General features: G+C 37.0%; 1 protein-coding gene across 1 annotated transcript; it reads right to left on the bottom strand.

Annotated features, from left to right (window-relative positions):
- Positions 1-1,680: 1,680 nt before the first annotated feature.
- LOC149475955 (coiled-coil domain-containing protein 186-like) lies at positions 1,681-27,005 on the bottom strand. Its single transcript, XM_089713106.1, has 15 exons — positions 25,740-27,005; positions 23,982-24,194; positions 23,264-23,383; positions 21,271-21,379; positions 20,559-20,713; positions 19,531-19,640; positions 17,453-17,612; positions 12,148-12,285; positions 11,464-11,565; positions 9,799-9,892; positions 8,511-8,599; positions 5,313-5,519; positions 3,864-3,884; positions 2,992-3,138; positions 1,681-2,189 (listed from the first exon to the last, which is right to left on the bottom strand). Exons 1-15 carry the CDS (start codon positions 26,835-26,837, stop codon positions 2,121-2,123), a joined length of 2,832 nt encoding a protein of 943 aa, XP_089569232.1. The 5' UTR covers positions 26,838-27,005; the 3' UTR covers positions 1,681-2,120.
- Between the last annotated feature and the right edge of the window lie 221 nt (positions 27,006-27,226).

Below are 27,226 nucleotides of genomic sequence, written 5' to 3'. Positions count from 1 at the left end.
GCCTCCGAAAAATCAGTTCATCAATAAATGCTTTGACATATTCTGATAGCGCTCAGTAGTTTTTGTACGAAATAAAAAAAAATAAACAATAATCACATTTTTACATATTCGTATTGCGACATGCTTCAAATATAATTTTGACAGAAATTATAAATTTAATTTCCTCACAATATTTTTCATCTTTATGCAAAACAAAATACATTTTAAAAGTCGATTTTTTTGAAATTAAACGTTCCTAATATTATAATTAATTTAAAAATGGCGCCAATTCTTATGCAATGAGTGCGATAGAGATAGTAGATCTATCTACTATCTCTATCGTGGTCTACCACTATCAATGTGTAAGCGAGACGACATGACTATTTCGATTGTCTTGAACTGTATTTTGGTAATTTTCAGAAATATCAAATAAAATTAAAAAGAAAAATATATTTTAAGAAAATCTATGTGTATTTTTGTAATTAAGAATAATATTTCTTATTTCTTTTGCAATATACGATATGTTCCCATACTATATCTGAACTATTTATATACATATATTATTTCATTTATCTTTGGACGTTTTAGGTCTATGTTTTATAATAAATAGAGTTACAATGAAGTAGTTTGTACTAAAGTATTAAATGATAACTGCGAATGCATAAACGCCAAAAAATATTTAATATGTACGTCGGAAAAACTGACATAATGGAAAAAAAATCTTATTTTAGTAACAAAAACTCAGAGTATTTCATAAAAATATTTCCGGAGCCGTAACTATTTTAAATATGATTTTTTCCAATAATTACAAAATTTATCACGTAAATTAGAGATCAAATTACAAGAAAATGAAAATGAAAAGCTGCAATAAAAATAACAAAAATACGTATTTTTAAAAGAAGCATTGTTCAGGTACATTTAGGTTTTAAATTCAAAATGAACTTAGCATAAATTTTGTTCTTTTTTATTTTAAAAGAGTCGTCAGGATATTATTAGGACAAAAAATATTCTAGCTAAAAATATTAATATAAGGGGAGTGTTTATAATTTTTCGAAAACAAAAAATCTGATGATATTATAATAAAAATAAATCAGTATTTTTTATATTGTTTGGGAATTATTAAATCTAACACAGATTATCAGACAACTAACACAGCTTAAAAATAAATGTCTAGAATGTATAAATGTATAGGTTTTAGATATGAGCACTTGAAATAAAAAATGGCATTTATAATAACTAAAATATAAAGATTAAAGGTACTGACTTATCTAATATCTATTTTTTTTGTTTGTCTTTTAGAAAATTTTATATCCTCAGTCCGCTTCGTCTCAAAAAGAAAAAGGTGTAACAATACTGTCAATTTATATTTTTCTATTTTTAAACAAAATCTTTTCATTTAAGGGCCGATTTTTCAATCCTTGGTTAAAACTTATTCATCGAATATCGTACTAAACGACCATTTCAAAAACGTGTTACTTGCCCAATTTTTGACAGTTTTTAGGTGACATCTGTATATTATTGTGTAGTACTTTATTAGACGGATAAGATTTAACCGAGGATTGAAAAATCAGCACTTATGTATAGAATAATAGTTTTAAGCCCTCTTGAGGCGGCCATTTTGAATTTAGTATGAGGTTATGTTCTACTCATATAATATACCATTTAACCGATTTATCTTATATATGAAAATGAATCGCAAAATGTGTTGGTAAGCGCATAACTCGAGAACGGCTGAACCGATTTCGATAATTCTTTTTTTATTATATTCCTTGAAGTACGAGGATGGTTTTTGTGTAGAGAAAACGTAAATATGTACCACGGGCGAAGCCGGGGCGGACCGCTAGTTATGAAATAAATTCACATACAATATGCATGTTGAAATATTATACTTTTTTTGTTTTCTGTATTGGATTTTAAAGAAAACTATAGTTATAATATGCCTTTCCGTTTCTCTGAAATATTTTGTAGTAAGTAGGATTTTTTGTAAGTATTTTTCTTTACACTGCACTGGGATATTAATTCTGACCCTCAAAATTATAAAATTCCAATCTCTGAATACTATTTTTGATAAATTTTTTGATGACACAATAAAAATAACAATTTTAAATTCACATAGCCTTTAACACTTGGAATGCAACAATTCATTTTGTTTCCGTATTTTTCTTGCCTTTTAACCTCGCTATTTCTTCTCCTAGCGTGTCAATGTTTTCCTGAAAATATATAAAAAAAAATTAGAATTGCTGTTTTCGGAATGCCGACATTTTTCGTTTATTTTTCGATGTTTTAAGTGAAACTTCTATAGACGCGTTGAGAGTAAAATTTCAAGTTCGCGTCATGGCAATACCGTCACGTCAGGAAGTAAGACGACGATTTTGGTATCTTTGAATCTTGCCAAAGAAGTTTCACTTCTGATACGTGTGCTCGGCACAAACGCTCGTTTTTAAAAAGAATGAAATGAAAGAAATTCTTTTAAGAAGAAGAAATTCTATAGCTATGTGACATATTTGAATAAAAGATAGTCGTGATATTACTTACTTAACTAAGAAATGCCGGAACAGATTTTAATGATTTTTAGTGTCTGGATAACAAAACTTCAAATGTTTGAAAAGTACTAGTTTGAATTTGATATTTTTGGTTTAATGGTATTCAAATGCTTTTATAAATATAAATTTATAAAGAATAGAAAAAATTCGATCTGTCAATTTTATGTGTCTAGGGGACACACCACGCGCCATCTATTATTTATGTGTCCCCTAGATACATAAAAAATTGAAAGAGTAGAATAAATTCGATCGCTCTGGCGGGTCACAAGTAGTTGAATTGGTCAGGCATCCGCCACGGTTTGGCGCGAAAGGATGCGGGTTCGAGTACCGCCTCGTGATCGAATTTTTTCTATTCTTTATAAAATATAAGTACTAGTTTACCATGAATATGGGGGATTTTTAAAAGAAAATGTACAAGATATCTCAAGTAGAAGCAGATTTAATAGAATAAAACGGATAATAATCTTACCTTAAGCGTAATATTCTTAAGCAATGTATCCTCCAAAACAGCCTGCAATTTCTTGTTAATCTCTAGTGACAGTTCTAGAGAAATGCCATTTGGATCTCCCCCCCATACCGCCGCCATTGCTCCACCGCCGAGGCGTGCTATCTCTTTCTATAACCACCAAATTGTATTGGTTAAAGGGAGACAGCTATATAACTATATGTATTCACATACACACATCAACAAAGTCTAAGAATATTTTGTACTAGGTACCCGCCCGCGGCTTCGCCCGCGCAGTCAAAGAAAAACCCGCATAGTTCCCGTTCCCGTGGGATTTCCGGGATTGCGTCATTTTCCCGGGATAAAAAGTAGCCTATGTCCTTTCTCGGGTATCAAAATATCTCCATACCAAATTTCATGAAAATCGGTACAGTAGTTTAGGCGTGATTGAGTAACAGAACGACAGACAGAGTTTCTTTCGCATTTATAATATTAGTATGGATTACATCAAATATCTACAAATCAATGAATAATTTTGTGATATTGTATGTGATTTTTTTTATTCTCATTTAAAATAAAAATGTTAATTTTCTCAACAAACAGGAAACTTGAATGGTAAGAATCTCCACTTTTTATAAACAGTGTTGTTCTTACTTAAAATTTAATGCAAAAAAGTTTAAATTTGGCGGGTAAGGACTCAATGCAGAAAACTTTGAAATGTGGCTTATAGTAGTGTGGCTACTACTACGTGTAGAAACGTAACTAAAACTAGATGTCGTGACATGAAATGTTATAGAATATACTAAATGAAATGAACCAATGGTGAACACTACGTATCGAGATGAAACAAACATATGATACAAATCTACTTATATAAATATACATGTTAAAAATACCTTCGACAGATTCCTGATTAACTACAGTGAGCATGGAAAAAACAACCTTAGCTTTATACCTCAAGCATTACATTTAAGAAATTCTATCATAATAAATCTTAAAGCACCTAATTGTCACATTTTAGTAATAATTATTACAATTGTTAAAAACAATCTCCACAAATTTATTGAAGTGAAACTTCTTTATCGGGGTTGGGAAAAAATTTAGTGTAACATTTTTTCGTTACGCGCCATCTTTTTCTTATCCCTACCACGCGTGATGCGTCGTATTTCTGTAAAGTTGCATATAGTAAATTATTTTTTGAAAAATAAGGTCATAAAGAAGTTTCACTTCTTACGTGTGTACACTAGTACATGCACACATTTTTTTTATATTACTGAGTGCCGTTTGTGAAAGCACGGAATCTCACTCACATTAAAAAAAAAAACAATTGAAATAACTCACAGTATATTTAATTTTTAATTATTAATTTTTTGCAAATGACCTCTAGTATAACCCCTTTGAAGGATCACGTCGAATTACCAGTCACCCTGTATACCTTATTCTTAAGCGCTCCTTTGAACCTTTTGCACCACCCCTTACCTTATCCCTCCTTCTTTTACTCTCTTATCCACTATCCAACCCACCTTTTCAGCTCATCTCGTGTGTGAGCTGCCGGGAGTGTTCCGTCTGTCTGTCTGTCTGTCTGTCCCTCACCTTGTTCCGATCACTGTTCTGCGAGGCCACAGCGCCCGCGGGCAGTGAGGCGAGCAAGTGCCGCAACAACCTGGCCTTGCCCCGCAGCTCGTGTGTGAGCTGCCGGGAGTGTTCCGTCTGTCTGTCTGTCTGTCTGTCTGTCTGTCCCTCACCTTGTTCCGATCACTGTTCTGCGAGGCCACAGCGCCCGCGGGCAGTGAGGCGAGCAAGTGCCGCAACAACCTGGCCTTGCCCCGCAGCTCGTGTGTGAGCTGCCGGGAGTGTTCCGTCTGTCTGTCTGTCTGTCTGTCTGTCTGTCCCTCACCTTGTTCCGATCACTGTTCTGCGAGGCCACAGCGCCCGCGGGCAGTGAGGCGAGCAAGTGCCGCAACAACCTGGCCTTGCCCCGCAGCTCGTGTGTGAGCTGCCGGGAGTGTTCCGTCTGTCTGTCTGTCTGTCTGTCCCTCACCTTGTTCCGATCACTGTTCTGCGAGGCCACAGCGCCCGCGGGCAGTGAGGCGAGCAAGTGCCGCAACAACCTGGCCTTGCCCCGCAGCTCGTGTGTGAGCTGCCGGGAGTGTTCCGTCTGTCTGTCTGTCTGTCTGTCTGTCTGTCCCTCACCTTGTTCCGATCACTGTTCTGCGAGGCCACAGCGCCCGCGGGCAGTGAGGCGAGCAAGTGCCGCAACAACCTGGCCTTGCCCCGCAGCTCGTGTGTGAGCTGCCGGGAGTGTTCCGTCTGTCTGTCTGTCTGTCTGTCTGTCTGTCCCTCACCTTGTTCCGATCACTGTTCTGCGAGGCCACAGCGCCCGCGGGCAGTGAGGCGAGCAAGTGCCGCAACAACCTGGCCTTGCCCCGCAGCTCGTGTGTGAGCTGCCGGGAGTGTTCCTCGAGGAACTCGCAGCGTTCCGCTCGGCGGGCGGCCGCCCGTTGCAATTGTACTATACGCTCGATTAGTGTCTGTCTGTCTGGTTCGCGCGTCTGGCGTGGGCAAATATGGGAAATATTATAATAATTATAATATTTAAAACATAATCATTGACATATTATACAGGGTATCCCAGAAATAGTGGATAATCTAGAACGTGCGTGTGCGTGGGCAATGGGGTCATCTTTCGTCATTTTCAAAACCCTATCCCACGCACTCTGTGCACACCCTAACACCACACACCACACCACACACAAAAAATTGATTGTCTGTAAATTCGGTTTACTGACGATAGTTGAACGTGACAACGTCCGATTGTGCTTCTTTGTCGCTCGTTCCGCGCTCTCGCTTGCACTTCAAGCCTTACATGGAACGCCTCAGAGCGAGGTAACGCCGCATGAGTCATGTTTTTTCGTGCGTGCAGCCGGCTCTAAGCACCCCGCCTAACTTCCCACTACCACTTCCACAATCGCGCCTCCCACCACCCCCATAAAGTTCGAATTGCTCCCGTCCCCCTCCGTCCCGGCCTGCAAAGTGGCCGGGCTCGAAAAACTATAAAACGGTCGGTCAAGTGACATCATCAAATGCTGAAAATCCGTATCCTCCAAACAAAAGGTCTAAAAATCTAAAACAGGGCAATTCGCCTTCCTAATGACCCTCCCGTATAAACGGGCGACGCTAGCAACTTATTGAAGAGGGCAAAGCCAAAGCCTAACGGAGGCTGTGTGTGAGACAATCCCGTGCTGTCAAAACTCTCAGCAATCTACGCCAGTTTTAATAAAATTAAGATATATTTATATGGCTTTACTCCTGTTGGTCGTAGCGTGATGATATATAGCCTTCCTCGATAAATGAGCTATCTAACACCTAAAGAATTTTTCAAATCGGACCAGTAGTTCTCGAGATTAGCGCGTTCAAACAAACAAACTCTTCAGCTTTATAGTATAGATTAAGATATATACAATTTTCTTGCATTTATGGACATCACGTCTGCAGATTTCGTCCTAATTCCTTCCTAATCCTATTAATTTTATAAACGCGAAAGTTTGTGAGGATGGATATTTGTTATTCTTTCACAAATTCTAGATTCTTTGAGTTTATACCCTATTACCTCTCGCGCTCACGTGAGTACTAGATTAATTAATTTCCACCATTCCTGGGAAACCCTGTATAAATATCTACAACGCACATGTACAATAGTAAAAAATAGACATAAATATAATAAAGTGCAAATTTCGAGGTCGCGTCATGACAATAGTATAGTGGCTAGCGACAGCCACTTGAAACCATTGAGATATACATATGGAGACATCACTTATGTTCCGCTCACCATAAGCCATATGGCTTAACTGCACGCTCATTTTTTATTTGTTTTAAAGTGAAACGCATCAAATATGCCTTCGATATTGCATAAATAAAAGAAATAATACGGAACAGTGCAAAGGAATAACTTTTCATCGGTAAGTACCTAACTAGATAATAATTTTTAAAACTTCGTTAGAGCAAAAAAATGGCGCACAGATTTTGTTCGTGGTGTCTCCTCCATACGTAGTAATATTATCTCAATGCTTGAAACATGAAAAAAAAGTTTGAAGTGGCTGTCCCTGGCCACCAGTGGCTGTGGTCGGTAGCCCGGTTGTGCGCACCCTAACACTAAAGTCAGAATTGAAACTTCTTTTGCAGCATTCAAAATACCAAAATAATCGCCTTACTCCATGACGTGACGGTATTGCCATGACGCGACCTTGAAATTTTACTCTCAAGTCTCAACGCGCCTAAAGATCAATACTATTTATTACAAAAGGAACTAGTACTATACACAAACATATTAGAAATATTTCTCTGTTTTAAATACGTCTATTTTACTGTAGAAATTGACATGAAAAATATACCTTAGGAAACATTTTTTCGAATATATTGCCAGTTTTAATCTGTGAAGTAAACATTAAATTGAAAATTCTATTTTGGTTATACATACCTTCACTTACATGTAAGTTCGTCTGTACATGTATCGGTTTGTAAATTTATAAATAACTAGCGGTCCGCCCCGGCTTCGCCCGTGGTATCTACATGTTTAAACTATCCTATCTCTCAAGTTGGATCGAACTGCACATGGTGTGCGAATTTTATTATAATCGGTTAAGTGGTTTAGGAGTCTATTGAGGACAAACATTGTGACACGAGATTTATATATATTAAGATAGAAAAAATTCGATCACTCAGCGGGACTCGAACCCGCATCCTATCGACTTAGCCACTCGTGACCCGCCAGAGCGATCGAATTTATTCTATTCTTTCAGTATTATGTGTCTAAGGGACACACCGCGCGCCATCTATTGAGATGATAAACAACCATCTCAACCAATATCAAAATTTTTTGAAGTGAAACTTCTTTATCGGGGTTGGAATAAAATTAGTGTTACATTTTTCGTTACGCGTGACATTTTTCCGTTACGCGCCATCTTTTTCTTATCCCTACCACGCGTGATTCGACGTATTTCTGTAAAGTTGCATATAGTAAATTATTTTTTGAAAAATAAGGCCATAAAGTAGTTTCACTTCTTACGTGTGTACACGCACACATTTTTTCAATGAATACAATATTGCAACGATGGAACACGACCTTTTTGTTGAATTTGATATTTTTGGTTTTACGGTATTCAAATGCTTTATAAATATTTTTTTTTATCCATACTAATATTATAAATGCGAAAGTAACTCTGTCTGTCTGTTACTCAATCACGCCTTAACTACTGAACCAATTTGCATGCAATTTGGTATAGAGATATTTTGATACGCGAGAAAGGACATAGGCTACTTTTTACCCCGGGAAATAGGATAGGTTTTATCCCGGGAATCCCACGGGAACGGGAACTATGCGGGTTTTTCTTTGACTGCGCGGGCGAAGCTGCGGGTGGAAAGCTAGTTCTTTATAAATTTTATTTGTAAAGCGTTTGAATGCCGTAAAACCAAAAATATCAAATTCATATATCGGTTGCTAACACATGACACTTATACAAATTACCTATACATGTATATATTACCTGTATATCTGGTAAATTGTCTGCATGTCCGTTTGTCAGTCTCTCTTCGTGGGGCGCACTTTCCCCACTACTTAGTGATGTTACTGAACCTGTAAGTTAAAAATATATTGTTAGACTTAACTTTTGATTTAATATTTTTGTGGATGAATAGTTGTCATTATTTCCTGTCCGAACATGCTTAGCTGTCGAATACTATAAAATGCCGCTTTCCTTTGACTCGTGGCGCATTCGTACGAATCGTGCCTCGGACGTTGTTTATACGACGTTCGACCCAACTACCCTCACTTTGCTAATAGTCGTTGACTTGCTGCGATTTGTTATCAACTACCTACATCAATTATTAGGTAGCTGTGTAGAATCGCAGTTCATTCAAACTAATATTTAACTCGGCCTCGCGTGTAATTTCTTATAATATATTTATTATTTATATATGTTATTTATAAAACAGAAAGTATTGTTAGGTACCACAACTCAAGAACGGATGAATGGATTTTAATTATTGTTGGTTCGTTTTATTTGTGTCTGCTTGGAAAGTTTTTTTACCAAGTAACTAATATGATAAAAATTCGCTATCAATGAGTTTGATGTCTTCTTAAAGGGCTGACAAGACCCAATTGATGATTAAGTAACAGTGATATTGCGCTCTCGTTTACTCCCATACAATTGGACAGTGTGCGAAAAAGAGAGCGCAATATCACTGTTGGCGGGGCCAGGTCGTAGAAGAAAATAATAAGAAAATATGTGATTTTAGGAAAAGTGTGGGTCGTATGCGAAATATGACTCGTTAGAGGTTCAGGTATGAATATTTTGACTTCGTGTTTTAAATTGCAGACCCGTACCTCAAAAAAATAAACACATAGAATCGTTGAATGATGATTTTAAGACCAATCTTTGCAATTATTTTCTATCGAGCCGATTTCGTCCAATTATGTATAGAGTCCGTCCACGGTTTTCGAAATAAGATGAATATTAACTTAAATTTTTTTTTGATGGGTTACAATAAATATCTTTTCTTAAAAAACTGCTCAAATAACTTAAATTTTTACAAAATTGGGTCTTGTGAGCCCCTAAATATAATTATCTCAATTTAAATAGGAGTTACTTAACATGAATAGTTCATGGGGCAGAAAATATAAACAAGAATCTACACTTTATATTATACAGAAAAAGAGTTTTTTTCTTTCGCGCTAGTCTTTGGAACTACTGGTTCGTGTTGATAAAGTTTCTGTGATTGATAGGGCAAAATCGAATCCAGGATAGGAGATAATTTAGAACTTACGATACTCACCAGTTCTTATAGATGTACTATCACCATTTTGCGGCATCTTAGCTTCCAACTGTTCGACGCGTTTCAACGCTCTTTGCAGTTCTCGATTTAATTCCTAAAGAAATACATATACTTTTATGTATATAAATCTCGTGTCACAATGTTTGTCCTCAATGGACTCCTAAACCACTAAACCGATTATAATAAAATTCGCACACCATGTGCAGTTCGATCCAACTTGAGAGATAGGATAGTTTAAACATGTAGGTACCACGGGCGATGCCGGGGCGGACCGCTAGTACTTTTATATAAATAATAACTAGCGGTCCGCCCCGGCTTCGCCCGTGGTACATATTTCGCAATAAAAGGTAGCCTATGTTCTTTCTCAGGGTCTAAGGATTGTCTGTGCCAAATTTCATCATAATCGCTGCAGTAGTTTATGCGTGACAACCATACATACATACATACAAACCTTTCCTCTTTATAACATTAAGCGGCGCTTGTATATGTCCCGCGCCTAAGACTCTTTTTGTTAAACCTTATCTATCATATATCGAGACTAGCTTACCGCCCGCGGCTTCGCCCGCTTTGTCTAAAACCTAATCAATTATATACTAAAACCTTCCTCTTGAATCACTCTATCTATTAAAAAAACTGCATTAAAATCCGTTGCGTAGTTTTAGGGATTTAAGCATACAAAGGGACATAGGGACAGAGAAAGCGACTTTGTTTTATACTATGTAGTGATATGCAACACAATTTTTGAATTCTTTTTTTATGTATTATTTAAATGTTACATTTAATAATATCGAAATGTCAATATAATTTAATAGATAAGAAAATTTTGAGAAAATGAAATAAGTATACAAAATTTAAGTGTTTCTCTCTTTTTTCCTTCCTTTAAATATGTATAATATAAGTATAAATAAAATAAATAAATATTTCAGGACAATTTTCACACACGGCACGATCTGATACCATACTAAGCTTTCGCTTGTGTTATGGAAACCAGATGGCTGATAAACATACATATATAATCCATACTAATATTATAAATGCGAAAGTAACTCTGTCTGTCTGTCTGTTACTCAATCACGCCTAAACTACTGAACCAATTTGCATGAAATTTGGTATGCAGATATTTTGATACCCGAGAAAGGACATAGGCTACCTTTTATTGCGAAATATGTACCACGGGCGAAGCTGGGGCGGACCTCAAGTTTTAAATAAATACTTATATAAATAATTAACACCCAGACACAGAGCAAACATCTATGTTCATCACACAAATATTTGCCCCGGGTGGGAATCGAACCCACAACCTCTGGCTTGGAAGGCAGGATCACTACCGACCAAGCCAACCGGTCAGTCAAATACTTAAAGAAAACATATACAAGTCTATATAGCTGCGTTAAAAACAACCGACTTCAAACTTGCACTTGCAACATTTACAAATACAGACAAAAATGCTCATAAAATAAAAACTACTGGGCCTATCCGAATAAAATTTTTATGGGACCAATTCGACACCATCCCGCATCGAACAAAAAAAGAATCACGTAAATCGGTTTAGGGACCTCGGAGTAATCGGTGTACATACATAAAAAAAAAACATACCGGCCGAATTGATAACCTTCTCCTTTTTTTGAAGTCGGTTAAAAATCAGTACACCCAGTGTGTGCTCACCTTTATGGCACTGGCGTGTTTCTTCTTAAGCACTCCCACTTCTCCCTTCTCCCACTCCCACTTCTTATTCGCTTCTGCCGCTTCTTCTGTTAATTCCGCTACCTGAAATGTTTGTATGTTTGTCTGTCGATCAGTGTGGAACGGCTCAACACGTTTGGATGAAAATTTCAGATAGTTTTAGCCGTCAGCTTTGTTAGTAATGTTAGTATATAGTAAGTTAAAACGGTATTGTTTCCTTTGGAAACGGAACCCTTAAATCATCTTGTTACGAAATATTGTATACTAGCTTTCCGCCCGCGGCTTCGCCCGCTTTGTCTAAAACCAAATGTACATATTTTATACCTTCCTCTTGAATCACTCTATCTATGAAAAAAAAACCGCATCAAAATCCGTTGCGTAGTTAGAGATTTAAGCATACAAAGGGACATAGGGACAGAGAAAGCGACTTTGTTTTATACTATGTAGTGATTCATATTGCCACAATTTTAAACCGCCCTTTGTTTTATGTTATAACTAGCTGCGCCCCGCGGTTTCACCCGCACTGATCCGTTCGTGCTGGTCTTAGCGAGATGATATGTAGTCTATAGCCTACCAAAAGAATTTTTCAAATCGGACCAGTAGTTCCCGAGATTAGCGCGTTCAAACAAACAAACTCTTCAGCTTTATAATATTAGTATAGATTACCTTCCTAGCAAGTACTCTAGTCTCCTTGTTCCTCTTTTCAGTCTCTTCACGTAAAGCCTCTTCCAATTTGGTTACTTCGAGAACCAAACCCGCTACCTTCTCTCTGAGTGACGCGTTGTCAGCGGCTAACGCTTGCGCCTGTAATGTTTAGAAAATTTATGTATACTGTAATTTCTAAAACTAATATTAATTAAAGAAAATAAAAAAGCGTGTGTACGAAGCACAAGTGTCAGAAGTGAAACTTTTGGCAAGATTCAAAGATACCCAAATCGTCGCCTATACTCCATGACGTGACGGTATTGCCTTGACGCTACCTTGAAATTTTACTCACAACGCGCCTAAAGAAGTTTCACTTGAAAAACAAGCTTTAAAGTTATGAAATTAAAAGTGGGTTAAAATCGAGTATGAAGTAGTCGGTCACATACAGAAGAAACTACTAAAAGTGTGTTAATAATAATAAAATTATATGAAAGAGATATTAAATTTTTGTAAACCATTATGCATGAAACACACTACCATGAAAGACGGAGCCGGGCCGTGCAAAATCCGGGCAATAAATGAAACAATATCTATGTATACACATTTCAACACTGTGCCCACGGCCACGGTAACGTATTATTCATTTCATATAAAAAGTAAACAAAAATGTGTGCGTGTACTAGTGTACACACGTAAGAAGTGAAACTTCTTTATGACCTTATTTTTCAAAAAAGAATTTACTATATGCAACTTTACAGAAATACGTCAATCACGCGTGGTAGGGATAAAAACAAGATAGCACGTAACGTAAAAATGTTACACTAAATTTTTTTCCAACCCCGATAAAGAAGTTTCACTTCAATAATGTTTTATCGAGCCTCGGACAGGGCCCGGTCGCAGCACGGTGTAACGTAAACCATCCTTATTTTTGACCAGGCTCGATAATTTTTTTTTTTTGTTTTAAAAATTATCGACACTGGTCAATCACAGTAGGATGAAATTTTTAGGTTATGTGAAGAATTGTAAAAACAAAAGTTGCCACCATAAGATTATAAAAGCCATATAGTAGTAGTGTACTGTCAGCAGTTTACTGTATTATGTAGTGTACTTTTAAGTGCACTATACTGAATGTTAAGTGTACCATCTAGTGGTGTAGTGTCTGAATAAATACCCGAAACAGATATATTTTCTTTACTAGAATATTACCGTGGCCTCGTACTGTGCAGCCCGTGCTCTCTCCGCTACATGTGTGGCGGTGAGTCGTATTGCTTTTTAGTATAGTGTACTGTTTACACAATGCGTTCCTTTTACACAATGGCAGAATACTTCAAATATAAATTTTGACTTTGATTGATTGACTTTGTTAATAATGATTGTAGAATGTGAAATTTAATGATAATGAAAATAATAAATGAAATTTTGATTTATAATTAAGTGACATAATTTGCATGCTGTTAATAACGGCTGAACATGCTGGAACTCAATTGTTAACATCTATGTATACCATGTTTTTTGGCAAATAAATTAATTTGAATTTGAATTTGAATTTAGTGTGTAGTGCATAGTGTTTAGTACAGTGTATAATTTAGTTTAGTGTATTGTCTATAGTATAGTGTACTATCCATTGCATTGTAATATTCTGTCTAGTGTAGTGTACAAGTATAGTGTACTGTATAGTGCAGATTGCTGTTTAGTGTACTGCCTATTGCAGCTTATTGTATTGTGTGCTTTATAGTGCACTATACTGAATGTCAAGTGTATTGTCTAGTGAACCGTCTAGTGCAGTTTACCGAATAAACATCCGAGACGGAGACACATTTTAGAAGTGAAACTTCTTTATCGGGGTTGGAAAAAAATTTAGTGTAACATTTTTTCGTTACGCGTGACATTTTTCCGTTACGCGCCATCTTTTCTTATCCCTACCACACGTGATTCAACGTATTTCTGTCAAGTTGCATATAGTAAATTATTTTTTGAACGTGTGGTACACGCACACATTTTTTTATTTTATTTAAATACTATACCGTATTCTCGCACTGTGCAGCCCGTGCTCTCTCCGCGACATGTGTTGCCGTGAGTCGTGCTGCTGTAGTGTAGTGTACTGTGTATATAAGTGTAGTTTTTGTTTAGTATAGTGTACTGTCTTGTGCAGTGTGCTTTATTGTGTAGTATACTGTCTAGTGTAGTATATAGAATAGTGTACTGTGTTAAGTGCAGTTAACTCTATGGAATACTGTAGTGTCTGGTGTTGTGTACTATCTACTGCAGTTTGCTATATAGTGTAGTTTACTGTCTAGTGTAGATTACTGTTTAGTGTACTGTCTACCCGACGACCCGAAACAGATATTTATTTATTTATTTATTTATGACACTTTATTGTACAAGTACCAGTAATGAAAACATAATTTAACAAGAAAACATGAATACGGTAAGTGCACAAAAGGCGGCCTTATTGCTTAAAGCAATCTCTTCCAGGCAACCATATAAATAAAGGACATGTACGATGCTGGTTAAACGCGAAGGCGCAATCATAAAATAAATAAAATCAAGGTTATGAAAACAAAATCAAAAGCTATGGGAAATAAACCTTAATATACAGGGATACAATAATTATATAACATAAATAATTATGTACACAAAACTCAAAAATATCAATACATATTACATACATACTACATCAATACTTAAAAAATAGTAATAAATACAATTAAATAAATATAAGACATAAATATGCTAAAAAATAAAATATAACATACTATAGATAATATTATTAATATTATTAAACATGATATATACAAATTCATATAAATATATACATATATACATAAGATGAAAAAAAAAAGGAAACTAAATAGTGGAAAAAAAGTGCTCTTTTACAAGTGCTTTGAACATATGCAGTGATTTGGCGCGTCTGATGGTCTCAGGGAGAGAATTCCACAGTCGAATTGCTACGACGGTATAGGAAGAGTTAAAAAAATTGGAATGGTGAATAGGGGTGGATAGGAGAAGGAGATCAGAAGAACGAAGGGAGAGGGAACTATTGGAATGTAAATATTGGAACTGATTCTTAAGATAGATAGGAGTTTTCGGGTCAAACAGGATAGAGAACAAGAGTTGAAGGATGTGAGTATTCCGGCGAAGACGAATAGGGAGCCAGTGAAGTCTTTTGCGAAAATCAGAAACATGATCGAACTTGCGCAAGCCGAAGATGAATCTGATGCAAAAGTTTTGCAGCCTCTCGAGAGCGTCCAGTTGATATTCGTGAAGATCGGGATAACAGGAGTCGGCATAATCCAGGAAGGGGAGTAGAAGGGATTGAGTCAACGCAACTTTGGTAGAAATCGGAAGAAAGTTGCGCAACCGACGAAGAGAAGAAGCAGAGGCATACACTTTTTTCTGCACTTCCTTTACTTGGTCACACCAGGATAAGTTTTCGTCTAAGTGCAAACCAAGACTTTTCACCGTTTTACTGAAGGGAATCATTGTGCCGTCAACCATAACACTAGGTAGGTCTTCCCAGTTAATTCTACTTGTGAGCTGTCTACTTCCCAAAACAATAACCTTGGTTTTTTCAGGATTTATTTTTAAACCATGGTCTTTACTCCATTTAACGATGGTAGCAAGCTCAGTATTTATGCGAAAAATCTCGTTCGGTAGTTCAGATAAAGAGGCGTGCGAATATAATTGGAAATCGTCTGCATACATATGATAGGGAGAATTAATATTCTTGGAAATAGAGTTAATGAAAATTGAAAATAAGAGAGGAGACAACACGCCACCTTGCGGGACGCCAGCATTTACGTTGCACCAAGAAGAAGACAAGTCTTCAACCATGACACGCTGCCGACGTCCAAACAAGTAACTTTGAAACCAGTCAATAACCGTTGGAGATATGTTGAGCGAGCGAAGCATTGCTAACAAAACATCATGATCGACGGTGTTAAATGCGTTGCTAAAGTCAAGTAGAGAAAGTAATGTTAGCTGCCTGTTGTCAAACCCCCGGCGAATGTCGTCTGTGATTTTAATAAGAGCAGTAGTTGTGCTGTGACCTGGTCGGAAGCCAGATTGAAAAGGATTGAGGAGATCGTGAGTATTGAGGAAGCGACTTAGTTGCTCTTGTACTAAGCGTTCTAAAACTTTAGATAGGAAGGGTAAAATAGCAATAGGACGGAAGTCTGAAAGGGCAGATGGTTTAGGATTTTTGGGGAGAGATATATTTTTTTTATTTGAATATTACCGTATTCTCGCAGTGTGCAGCCCGTGCTCTCTCCGCGACATGTGTTGCGGTGAGTCGTGCTGCGTGCTCTAAAGCAGCCGCTTCACATAGTGTCTAGTGTAGTGTACTGTATATACTGTACCGTATTCTCGCAGTGTGCAGCCCGTGCTCTCTCCGCGACATGTGTTGCGGTGAGTCGTGCTGCGTGCTCTAAAGCAGCCGCTTCACATAGTGTCTAGTGTAGTGTACTGTATATACTGTACCGTATTCTCGCAGTGTGCAGCCCGTGCTCTCTCCGCGACATGTGTTGCGGTGAGTCGTGCTGCGTGCTCTAAAGCAGCCGCTTCACATAGTGTCTAGTGTAGTGTACTGTATATACTGTACCGTATTCTCGCAGTGTGCAGCCCGTGCTCTCTCCGCGACATGTGTTGCGGTGAGTCGTGCTGCGTGCTCTAAAGCAGCCGCTTCACATAGTGTCTAGTGTAGTGTACTGTATATACTGTACCGTATTCTCGCAGTGTGCAGCCCGTGCTCTCTCCGCGACATGTGTTGCGGTGAGTCGTGCTGCGTGCTCTAAAGCAGCCGCTTCACATAGTGTCTAGTGTAGTGTACTGTATATACTGTACCGTATTCTCGCAGTGTGCAGCCCGTGCTCTCTCCGCGACATGTGTTGCGGTGAGTCGTGCTGCGTGCTCTAAAGCAGCCGCTTCACATAGTGTCTAGTGTAGTGTACTGTATATACTGTACCGTATTCTCGCAGTGTGCAGCCCGTGCTCTCTCCGCGACATGTGTTGCGGTGAGTCGTGCTGCGTGCTCTAAAGCAGCCGCTTCACATAGTGTCTAGTGTAGTGTACTGTATATACTGTACCGTATTCTCGCAGTGTGCAGCCCGTGCTCTCTCCGCGACATGTGTTGCGGTGAGTCGTGCTGCGTGCTCTAAAGCAGCCGCTTCACATAGTGTCTAGTGTAGTGTACTGTATATACTGTACCGTATTCTCGCAGTGTGCAGCCCGTGCTCTCTCCGCGACATGTGTTGCGGTGAGTCGTGCTGCGTGCTCTAAAGCAGCCGCTTCACATAGTGTCTAGTGTAGTGTACTGTATATACTGTACCGTATTCTCGCAGTGTGCAGCCCGTGCTCTCTCCGCGACATGTGTTGCGGTGAGTCGTGCTGCGTGCTCTAAAGCAGCCGCTTCACGTTTAGCGCAAGTCTCGCCTCGAGCCCGTTCCGCGTTCAACGCGTCTTCCGCTTGCGAACGGAGTTCTGTTTCCCTGGAGATTTATGTTTTTTTAAATAAATATTTCAGGATAATTTTCATACACCGCACGATCTGATCCCATTATAGAAACATAATGGCTGATAAACATACATCTATATATAGAAAACTCAAAGGTGACTGATATAGTGATCTATCAATGCACAGCCCAAACCACTGGACGTATTGGGCTGAAATTTGGCATGCAGGTAGGTGTTAGGACGTAGGCATCCGCTAAGAAAGGATTTTCCGAAATTCTTGCGGGAACGGGGAAAAGCAGGGATGCACGTACAAAGTCGTGGGCGGAAGCTAGTTCGATGATAAATGGGGTTAGACCGCGCGTGCGTGTATATCAACTTTTTACATAAAGTCGGAGGGCATTGTGTTCGTTGAAATCTCTACTTTCTGATGTGTATAAAAAATAGACATTAGCAAAAAGTTTTCAGAAAATGCATACTAAGGCCCGGCGTAGATATGGCGAAGCGTAGCGCATTTTGACGTGACAAAGTCTTATAATTCGATAGAGCCGGCTGCACGCACGAAAAAACATGACTCATGCGGCGTTACCTCGCTCTGAGGCGTTCCATGTAAAGCTTGAAGTGCAAGCGAGAGCGCGGAACGAGCGACAAAGAAGCCCAATCGGACGTTGTCACGTTCAACTATCGTCAGTAAACCGACTTTACAGAAAACCATTTTTTTTAATTGTCAAACTATTTTCGACATTGTTTTCCTTAAAATAAAATTCAAAATCAAATAACAACAATTTATTTTGGGCATCATCGAAACGTCACACGCGAAAGGAAGCGCGCTGCGCTTTTTTGAACATTATTTTAATGAGGAAAATGTCGATAATAGTTTGACAATGAAAAGTGAGACATATCGGCGCCGGGCCTAACGGTGTGATAATGAGCTTTTACTAAATCAGGCACATTTCTCAAACGAGCTGTAATGTTTTATCAAAATCATTGCATGTATTTTGTTTTTGAATCCATACTAATATTATAAATGGGGCATTTCACGCGAAGCGGACATAGATTTCAGGGTCAGGTTTCAGATTTCGGTTATATTTTAGTATGTTACACCTGTATTACCTCGGTATGTATACGAAATATTTTTTCATTTAGAAACTTAGTTTTCAAAATACAGGTCTTTGAAGATGTCAGTAAGCGCGAGGTATGGGCGACTTCGAATGTAATTATAAGTTCAAGAAAAGTATTTTTTTAATAAATTGATGACTGAGTAATATACCCCATTAAATAAACTTTTTATCCTCATATTTCGAATTTCGAATTTATATTTAAATTCCTTAGAAAAAAATAAAAATATTTTTCTTTGTCATTTTTTACAAACTTTGCGTATTTTAAATTTTTTTAAAGATCATGAAATAAATGGCTTATATTATGTTAAAACTTCACGCAAATTTCTAGAGTGGTCATCGCAGAAGTTTAGAAGCTACATGTATAATAATGGCGAAGCGCGGCAATATCCCCATACTATAAAATATATAGTTTGCTATAAAATATTAGCTCTTATATCCATACTTTTAATAGATAATTTTTTTCTTTTGTAAAATATTACCGACAAACAAGAATTTCCTTTCAGGAAAATTTGCTATTTTCAGTATTTTAAGTACATACTTATTTTCCCTCCAGGGCCCATCGAAAATTTCCACACTGTATAAAGGAAACTTTATATGGAACTAGCTTTCCGCCCGCGGCTTCGCCCGCGTTTTCAAAGAAAAACCCGCATAGTTCCCGTTCCCGTGGGATTTCCGGGATAAAACCTATCCTATGTGTTAATCCAAGTTACCCTCTATATGTGTGCTAAATTTCATTGTAATCGGTTCAGTAGTATTTGCGTGAAAGAGTAACAAACATCCATACATCCATACTTACCAACTTTCGCCTTTATAATAGTAGTAGGAAGTATCTCACCTCTGCAACTGTGAACTGAGTGTATCAGCCAAAGCAGCTTGAGCTCTTAAAGCTGCTAATTCAGCCGCTTCTTCTTCAAGACTGGACGCATGCTGTCTCACTCGCTCCAACTGGAAATGTATACGTCTGTCTCAGGTATGGGAACGTGTAATATTTTTGAAGTGAAAACTTCTTTAGCGGCGTTGGGTATAAAATCTTAAACTCGCGTCAGGACACGTGGCCTGATCGAAAAAGCGTAAGACGGATACCATTCCAAAATATCCATGTTGGATATTTTGTTTTGTGTTTGATTATTAACGTTCAGCATGTTGGATATTCCAAAATATCCAACATGCTGAACGTTAATAATCAAGTTTTCACTTCTGCCGGCACTCCCCCAGTGCAACCCGTCTTTTTTTTTAATAATAAAGGTAAGTTATGAATTACATGATTTTTTTATTGTATGTAAAAAATGTATGATAAAAAAAAGAAAAATGTGTGGGAGTAAAAGACATAAATCATCGCAAAATAACGTTATTTTGAGCCGTTACAGATTCAAAAAAAAATATATGCTTTAGAGAACCTATGTGTTATATGTATAAATATTATGTCATTGCACCTTATAAAAAAAATGTGTGGTAACATTATTAGTGCGTAAGAAGTGAAACTTCTTTATGACCTTATTTTTCAAAAAATAATTAATATATGCAACTTTACAGAAATACGTCGAATCACGCGTGGTAGGGATAAGAAAAAGATGGCGCGTAACGGAAAAATGTCACGCGTAGCGAAAAAATGTTACACTAAATTTTTTTTACAAGCCCGATAAAGAAGTTATACTTCAAAAATCGTTTGCAGATAAATTTTGTACGACAAGCATCAAATGGTTCACTATTATACAAGATTTAGCGCGCGTTAGGTCATGGAGTAAGGCGACCATTTGGCATTTTTGAAACTTGCCAAAGAAGTTTCATTTCTGACAGTTGTGCTCGGCACACACGCACTTTTTTAAATTAATAATCAATATATAATTTTGCTTTTTTTCTCACCTCAGCCTGTGTGTGAGCGAGAGCGCTGCTAGCTTCGTCTCTTTCCCTCTTACACGTTTCCAATTGCTGTAATGCTGTATTTAGTCTTCTTTCGAAGTCTTCTTTTTCATGTGTCCTTAAAATGAGGGCAGCTTGACTCTCTTTTAGTTCTGATTCTGAAATATTTGCAATAAGATAAAATATAAGTATACTAGCTCTCCGCACGCGGCTTCGCCCGCTTTGTCTAAAACCTAATAAATTATATACTAAAACCTTCCTCTTGAATCACTCTATCTATTAAAAACAAACTGCATCATAATCCATTGCGTAGTTTTAAAGATTTAAGCATGATTTAAGTATGGATATTCTGTAGAAATATCCAGGGCAACAAAAAAAAATTGTTTTTTTGTTGAGCTGTGTAATCTTTAGAACCTGAGAAAGAACATAGGTTATTATGTATTAAAACTATAAAGCGTACAAAAATCAATGCGAAAAAAAAAGTTATTGCTATTAGATCCCTACTATCCTTTCTTAATATTATAATGCGAAAGTAACTCTGTCTGTCTGTATGTTACGCTTTCCCGTTTTACCCTCTGAACCGATTTTGATGAAATTTGGCACAAACAATCTTTAGACCCTGAGAAAGAACATAGGCTACCTTATATCAAAACACCACGCGGGCGAAGCCGCAAACAGAAGCTAGTAAAGAACAAGTTTAAGTGCATTAACTTACCCAACTGTTTAGCCCTTGCAGAGTCAGATGCGTTGATACACGCAGTTTCTTTAGCGGCTTCTAATTCGGTAACTTGCTGCGATAGTTTCTCGGCTCGTTCTGCACTTTCCTAGGAAAGTAATTGAAACAAGAATTATAATTATTTTTTTATGTAGTCTATGTTATTGATATTTATTGTTTTATGCTTTATAAATATAAATTTATAAAGAATAGAAAAAATTCGATCACTCAGCGGGACTCGAACCCGCATCCTTTCGCGCCATTCCGGGGCGGATGCCTGACCAACTCAGCCACTCGTGACCCGCCAGAGCAATCGAATTTATTCTATTCTTTCAGTTTTTTTATTCGATCGCTCTGGCGGTCACGAGTGGCTGAGTTGGTCAGACATCCGCCCCGGAATGGCGCAAAAGGATGCGGGTTCGAGTCCCGCTGAGTGATCGAATTTTTTCTATTCTTTATAAATTTATAGTCTATATAGTCTATGTTACTACCAAAATTCTGATGATAACAATTAACAACGACATTACATAACAGTGCATTTACATCAAACAAACATAGAGCTAGAGCTTCCTTTCGTGATCACGAATTGTGATAACGAAAACTTGTATTCAGTGTTGTTCAGTATTTATAACATTGCATAGAATCTTTTCGAACGCACTAAGAAACGAAATAATGCTCTACGCCTGTTTACACTAAAATTATTTGACATCTAATATCTAATATTATCTAATATATATTATAAAGGCCAAAGTTTGTAAGGATGTATGGATGTATGGATGTTTGTTACTCTTTCACGTAAAAATTATACTGTACATTGTAATATTAAATGGTGTGGTACAATAAATGATTAAATAAATAAAAACTACTGAACCGATTACAATGAAATTTAGCACACATATAGAGGGTAACTTGGATTAACGCATAGGATAGTTTTTGTCCCGGAAATCCCACGGGAACGGGAACTATGCGGGTTTTCCTTTGCAAACGCGGGCGAAGCCGCGCGCGGAAATCTAGTATGTATTATAATAATTTGGGGTTAGAATGAGCAATCGCTCGTTTGATGTAAATGCACAGGCACAATCCGTGCAGCGGTTTTTGCTGAAGGGCGTGCCAAAGAAATATATGTATAATATACAATATACATACATATAATATGTATCTTAATATATATAAATCTCGTGTCACAATGTTTGTCCTCAATGGACTCCTAAACCACTTAACCGATTATAATAAAATTCGCACACCATGTGCAGTTCGACCTAACTTGAGAGACTAGTTTAAACATGTAGGTACCACGGGCGAAGCCGGGGCGGACCGCTAGTATGTATATATAAAAATTACGTATCACGTTGTTTGTCCACAATGGACTCCTAAACTACTGAACCGATTTATAATTTGATTTGCAACTCGTGTGCAGTTTGATCTAACTTGAAAGAGAAGTTATATCTCAGTTTAAAGTTGCAATATTATTTTATTGCACATTATTTACCTATTATTTGACAGTCACAATTATTTATTTATTTATTCTTTATTGTACATAATATACCAAACATAAATAAGCTATACTATAATTACAATTAAGATACAATGAAACACACGGCACATACGTACTAAATGGCAGCTTTATTGCTTAAAAGCAATCTCTTCCAGGCAACCCTGATCGGTAAGGAATGTATGCCAGAACGCGACTTGGCGCAAATTAAATGAATTATCTGTTAGCTCCAAACGATTCTTACATATGGCAACATTTAAATTACTAAGACAATGTCTGTCTTGTCTACTCAATCTATAATTAATATTATAAAGCTGAAGAATTCGTTTGTTTGTTTGAACGTGCTAATCTCAGGCACTACTGGTCCGATTTGAAAAATTCTTTCGGTGTTAGATAGCCCATTTATCGAGGAAGGCTTTAGGCTATATATCGTCATGCTAAGGCCAACAGGAGAGGAGCACTGCGGGTAAAACTGCGGGGCATAGCTAGTAATCTATATACCTTATAGGCATCCATTTCAGCTCGAAGTTTGCTCTGAGTCCATTTCAAGCGTCCTTCCAACTCTTTGAGATCTTCCCGAACTTTCGACACTTCTTTCTCACTGTTCGCTAGGTCATGGCACTGGAATAAATATAATATTAATATTTGAAGTGAAAACTTCTTTAGCGGCGTTGGGTATAAAATCTTAAACTCGCGTCAGGACACGTGGCCTGGTCGAAAAAGCGTAAGACGGATACCATTCCAAAATATCAAACATGCTGAACGTTAATAATCAAGTTTTCACTTCTGCTGGCATTCCTGGAGTGCAACCCGTCTTTTTTTTAATACATATTTAATATTTCGGGACAATTTTCACACACGGCACGATCTGATCCCATACTAAGATTTCGCTTGTTTTATGGAAACCAGATGGCTGATAAACATACATATGTATATAATTCTAAATAAATACTTATATAGATAATTAACACCCAGACACAGAGCTAACATCTGTGTTCATCACACAAATATTTGCCCCGGGTGGGAATTGAACCCACAACCGTGGGTTGGAAGGCAGGGTCACTACCAACTAAGCCAACCGGCCAGTCGAATTAAGTATTCAGATGAATTAATTATTGTATATTTATGTTTTCAAACTTAATTTTAAACAAAAGAAACTTAAATATATGTGTGTGTGTGTGTGTGAAATCCTGTATAGTTTCACATAACCAATTCCCACCTTATCATCATACAACTGGCATATCCTCTGTTTCTCCTCCCTCGCCGTCTTCAGCTTATTCACCAGCAGCTCTTTCTCAGCAATTGCTGACCGTTCACTTTTCACAGCGTTCTCAGCGGTCTTCCTCGCTTCGATCACAGTGCACTCGAGGCTCGCATAACGCATAACGGCCGCGTCTTTTTCCCTTTGCGCTTGTTCTGTACGTTTTGACATCTGAAAGTTATTTAGCCAAGTAAAGCTAAGAGAAAGCCTACAAAACCCTCTATAGATAGATAGTTCTTTATTGCACACACACAAGATTTACAATAAACACAGAAAAAGACAAGTAGATGCAAGTACATGTACAAATGGCGGCCTTATCGCTAGGCAGCGATCTCTTCCAGACTACCATTAATATTAACAGGGAAACACATTTAAAGGAGGTGGGTGAGCAAAACTTATTAGATTTTCACCCGCGGCTTCGCCTGCGTTTTTAAAGAAAAACCCGCATAGTACCTGTTCCTGTGGGATTTTCGAGATGAAAAGTAACCTATGTCTTATTCTGGATCTTCAGCTACCTACATACCACATTGCATTGTAATCAGTTCAGTCGTTTTTACTTTTAAGAATCCATATTCATACTTACAAAATTGCGCATTTGTAACATTAGAAGGATGTGAAAGTTTGTAAGAATTGTGAAGACTGTTTTTGTTACTTCATCATCAGCCCTTATACATTCCCACTGTTAGGACATGGGCCTACTATGGCACAGGCCTATGTATCCACCATGCTGGTCAAGTGTGGGTTGGCAGATATTTTGGTACATAATTTGATGAAATTTTGTGGTGATGTAGCTTTTGTATGCGGTTTATACTAAAGGACTTTTGATTACCAATTTTCAAAAATTCTATTCATCATTATTTTTACTAGGAAGCAAACATTTAGTTTTATTGTGAAAAAATTTTCATGTGAATACTTTTTTTTATTACTTTACAAAATTACTTTTAATATACATACATATTTGTTCTTTCAATAATTCTATCACACAATCAGGGCCGATTTTTCAATGCTTGGATAAAACTTATCCGTCCAATAAAGTATTACACAATAATATTAAAATGTCACGTAAACTGTCAAATACGGGCAATTATAGTCTGTCCACTATAAGAATTGCTTTTTGACAGCTCGACGGGTGATACCAGAAGTGATGTCTAAAAGATTATCGATTGTGATACCATTTCAATTATAAATTCAAAATATTATCAAAAATCGAATTAGGTACGTAAATAATAGTTACAACGTAAACGTACTGATAAGATATGTGATAATAAGACCACATATCTATGAATTTTATGTTAAAACTAAACTAAACTAATATTTTATTATTTATTTGTTTCTATCTTACAATTTGTTTGTCTTTATGTTTAAATGATATAACTTATTAGAAGAGTTTTTCTGTATCGGATATATTTTACAGAGTATTTCTATCGATTATTATAATCTATCGACCCATCATTGAATAATTCTGTGTAGAAATCACTAAGTGGGCGGGGCCGGTCCATGAAGAACGATAATTATTTGTATGACATTTTAACATAGACAATACAATCCTTCATAGGCGTGGAGCTGTCAAAAAGCAAATAATATAATGGACAGAGTATAGTATACGTTTTTAAAATGGTAGTTTTATACATTATTTGATGAATAAGTTTTATCCAAGCATTGAAAAATTGGCCCTTATATAAATATGTATTTCTTAATAATAATGAAATATATTACCAAATCAATTTTAACTTCCAACTCCTTGAAAGCCTGGTCCTTTGCTTGTAACTCTTCCATTTGCCTATTAACTTTCTCTCGTAACGATGCATTATCTCTTCTCTGCTCCGCTAAAACTCTTTCTAACGACTCTATTTGCAATTTTAAAACATCTTTATTAATATCGTTATCGTTTATTTCCTCTGCTTTAACTGTATCTGTTGTTTCCGGAAGAATCTCCGGTTTATTTACGATTTTATCCTCTGCATCTTCAAATATGTCGTTTAGAACTTTGCTTTGTGGGAGCTTCGTTTTTACAGGTTTTTGTGTTACTCTTTGGTTGTTATATGCATTCTTTAAACTACCGCTAACGGAAGAGAAGATGCCGTGTACGTTTCGAACTATACTGCCTAGGTCTTGAGATAGAATCTCTTTCGGTATTTTACTTTTTAAATCTATTTGCACATTGTCTGGTAATATCTTCTGTGTTGCGGCAACTTTGTGTTTTTGGTTTTGGAATTCATTCAAAATTTGTTCAGTGTCCAATTCGTTGGTTCCTTCGACATTCGTTAAATTATCAGCGCTCCTACTGAGCGATGATTGTATTGTGAATTTCTCATCAATTACATTCAAACTTGTAGTTGATTTGTTCAAGTGATCATTGTCTTTGCATACAATGTCACTGAGATTATCTTCAGAAGTGGATAGAGATTTATTTTCACATACTAATAGACTTTCTGAAACTTGATTATTTTTACAAATATCTTCGTCCATTTGATTTGTATTAATTTCTGTATTACAGTCATCGAGACTTTGTTTTTCAGAGCATGTAAAGCTAATTTGTTCGCTATCTGGGCTTATCGATACAGGAAAGGCAGAGTTACTTTCTTTTTCCGCAACTTCTATAGCCCTTTCATTATTGGCCTGTTTATCAATATCAGGAGACTTTAAAGGCGATATTTCGGAATCGGAAGACGGGGGATACGTCGCAGAACATGATTCTAAGGTTTCAGCGCCTGAGTCACTAGATAAATCACTTAATAAATTATTTTCATTCACTACAGTATTGACGTCGACAGCCTCAATATGGGGCAAGCCTTGGACAGTATCGCCCGACATTTTTTACTTTTTAATTCTATTATACGGTTGCTCAAATTATCCATTACAAATTAAACAAAGCCATTGGGGAATTTATAGATAAGTTTTTCTTTTTTAATGAAAATAAACATCACTCGACTATTTTTTATCATATGACACTGACAGTATTTTGATTTCGAGTTTCGACTTAGAGCTTGACATTAATTGACACAATCACACCTAGAATTTGACTTTTCCAATTTCATCAAAAAATCGATGGAGACACTTTCAGAAATTATTTTCTTTACATTTGAGTGCTTTTTATTTTCTACAATACATTGATTTAATTACGCATAGAAATGTTTACATCGATTTCTCTTTTTAAATTTTGTTCTTCTTCTTTTTTTTTCAAATGGCAACTACCGATCCCA

Source organism: Colias philodice, chromosome 29 (genome assembly GCF_061535455.1).
Source record: "Colias philodice isolate Cphi_HAF_F1 chromosome 29, ilColPhil1 Martin Lab GWU primary, whole genome shotgun sequence".
In the NCBI taxonomy this organism is placed as follows: Eukaryota; Metazoa; Arthropoda; class Insecta; order Lepidoptera; family Pieridae; genus Colias; species Colias philodice.
Note: the sequence above shows the minus strand (reverse complement) of the source record. Positions and strands in the feature narration are given on the sequence as shown.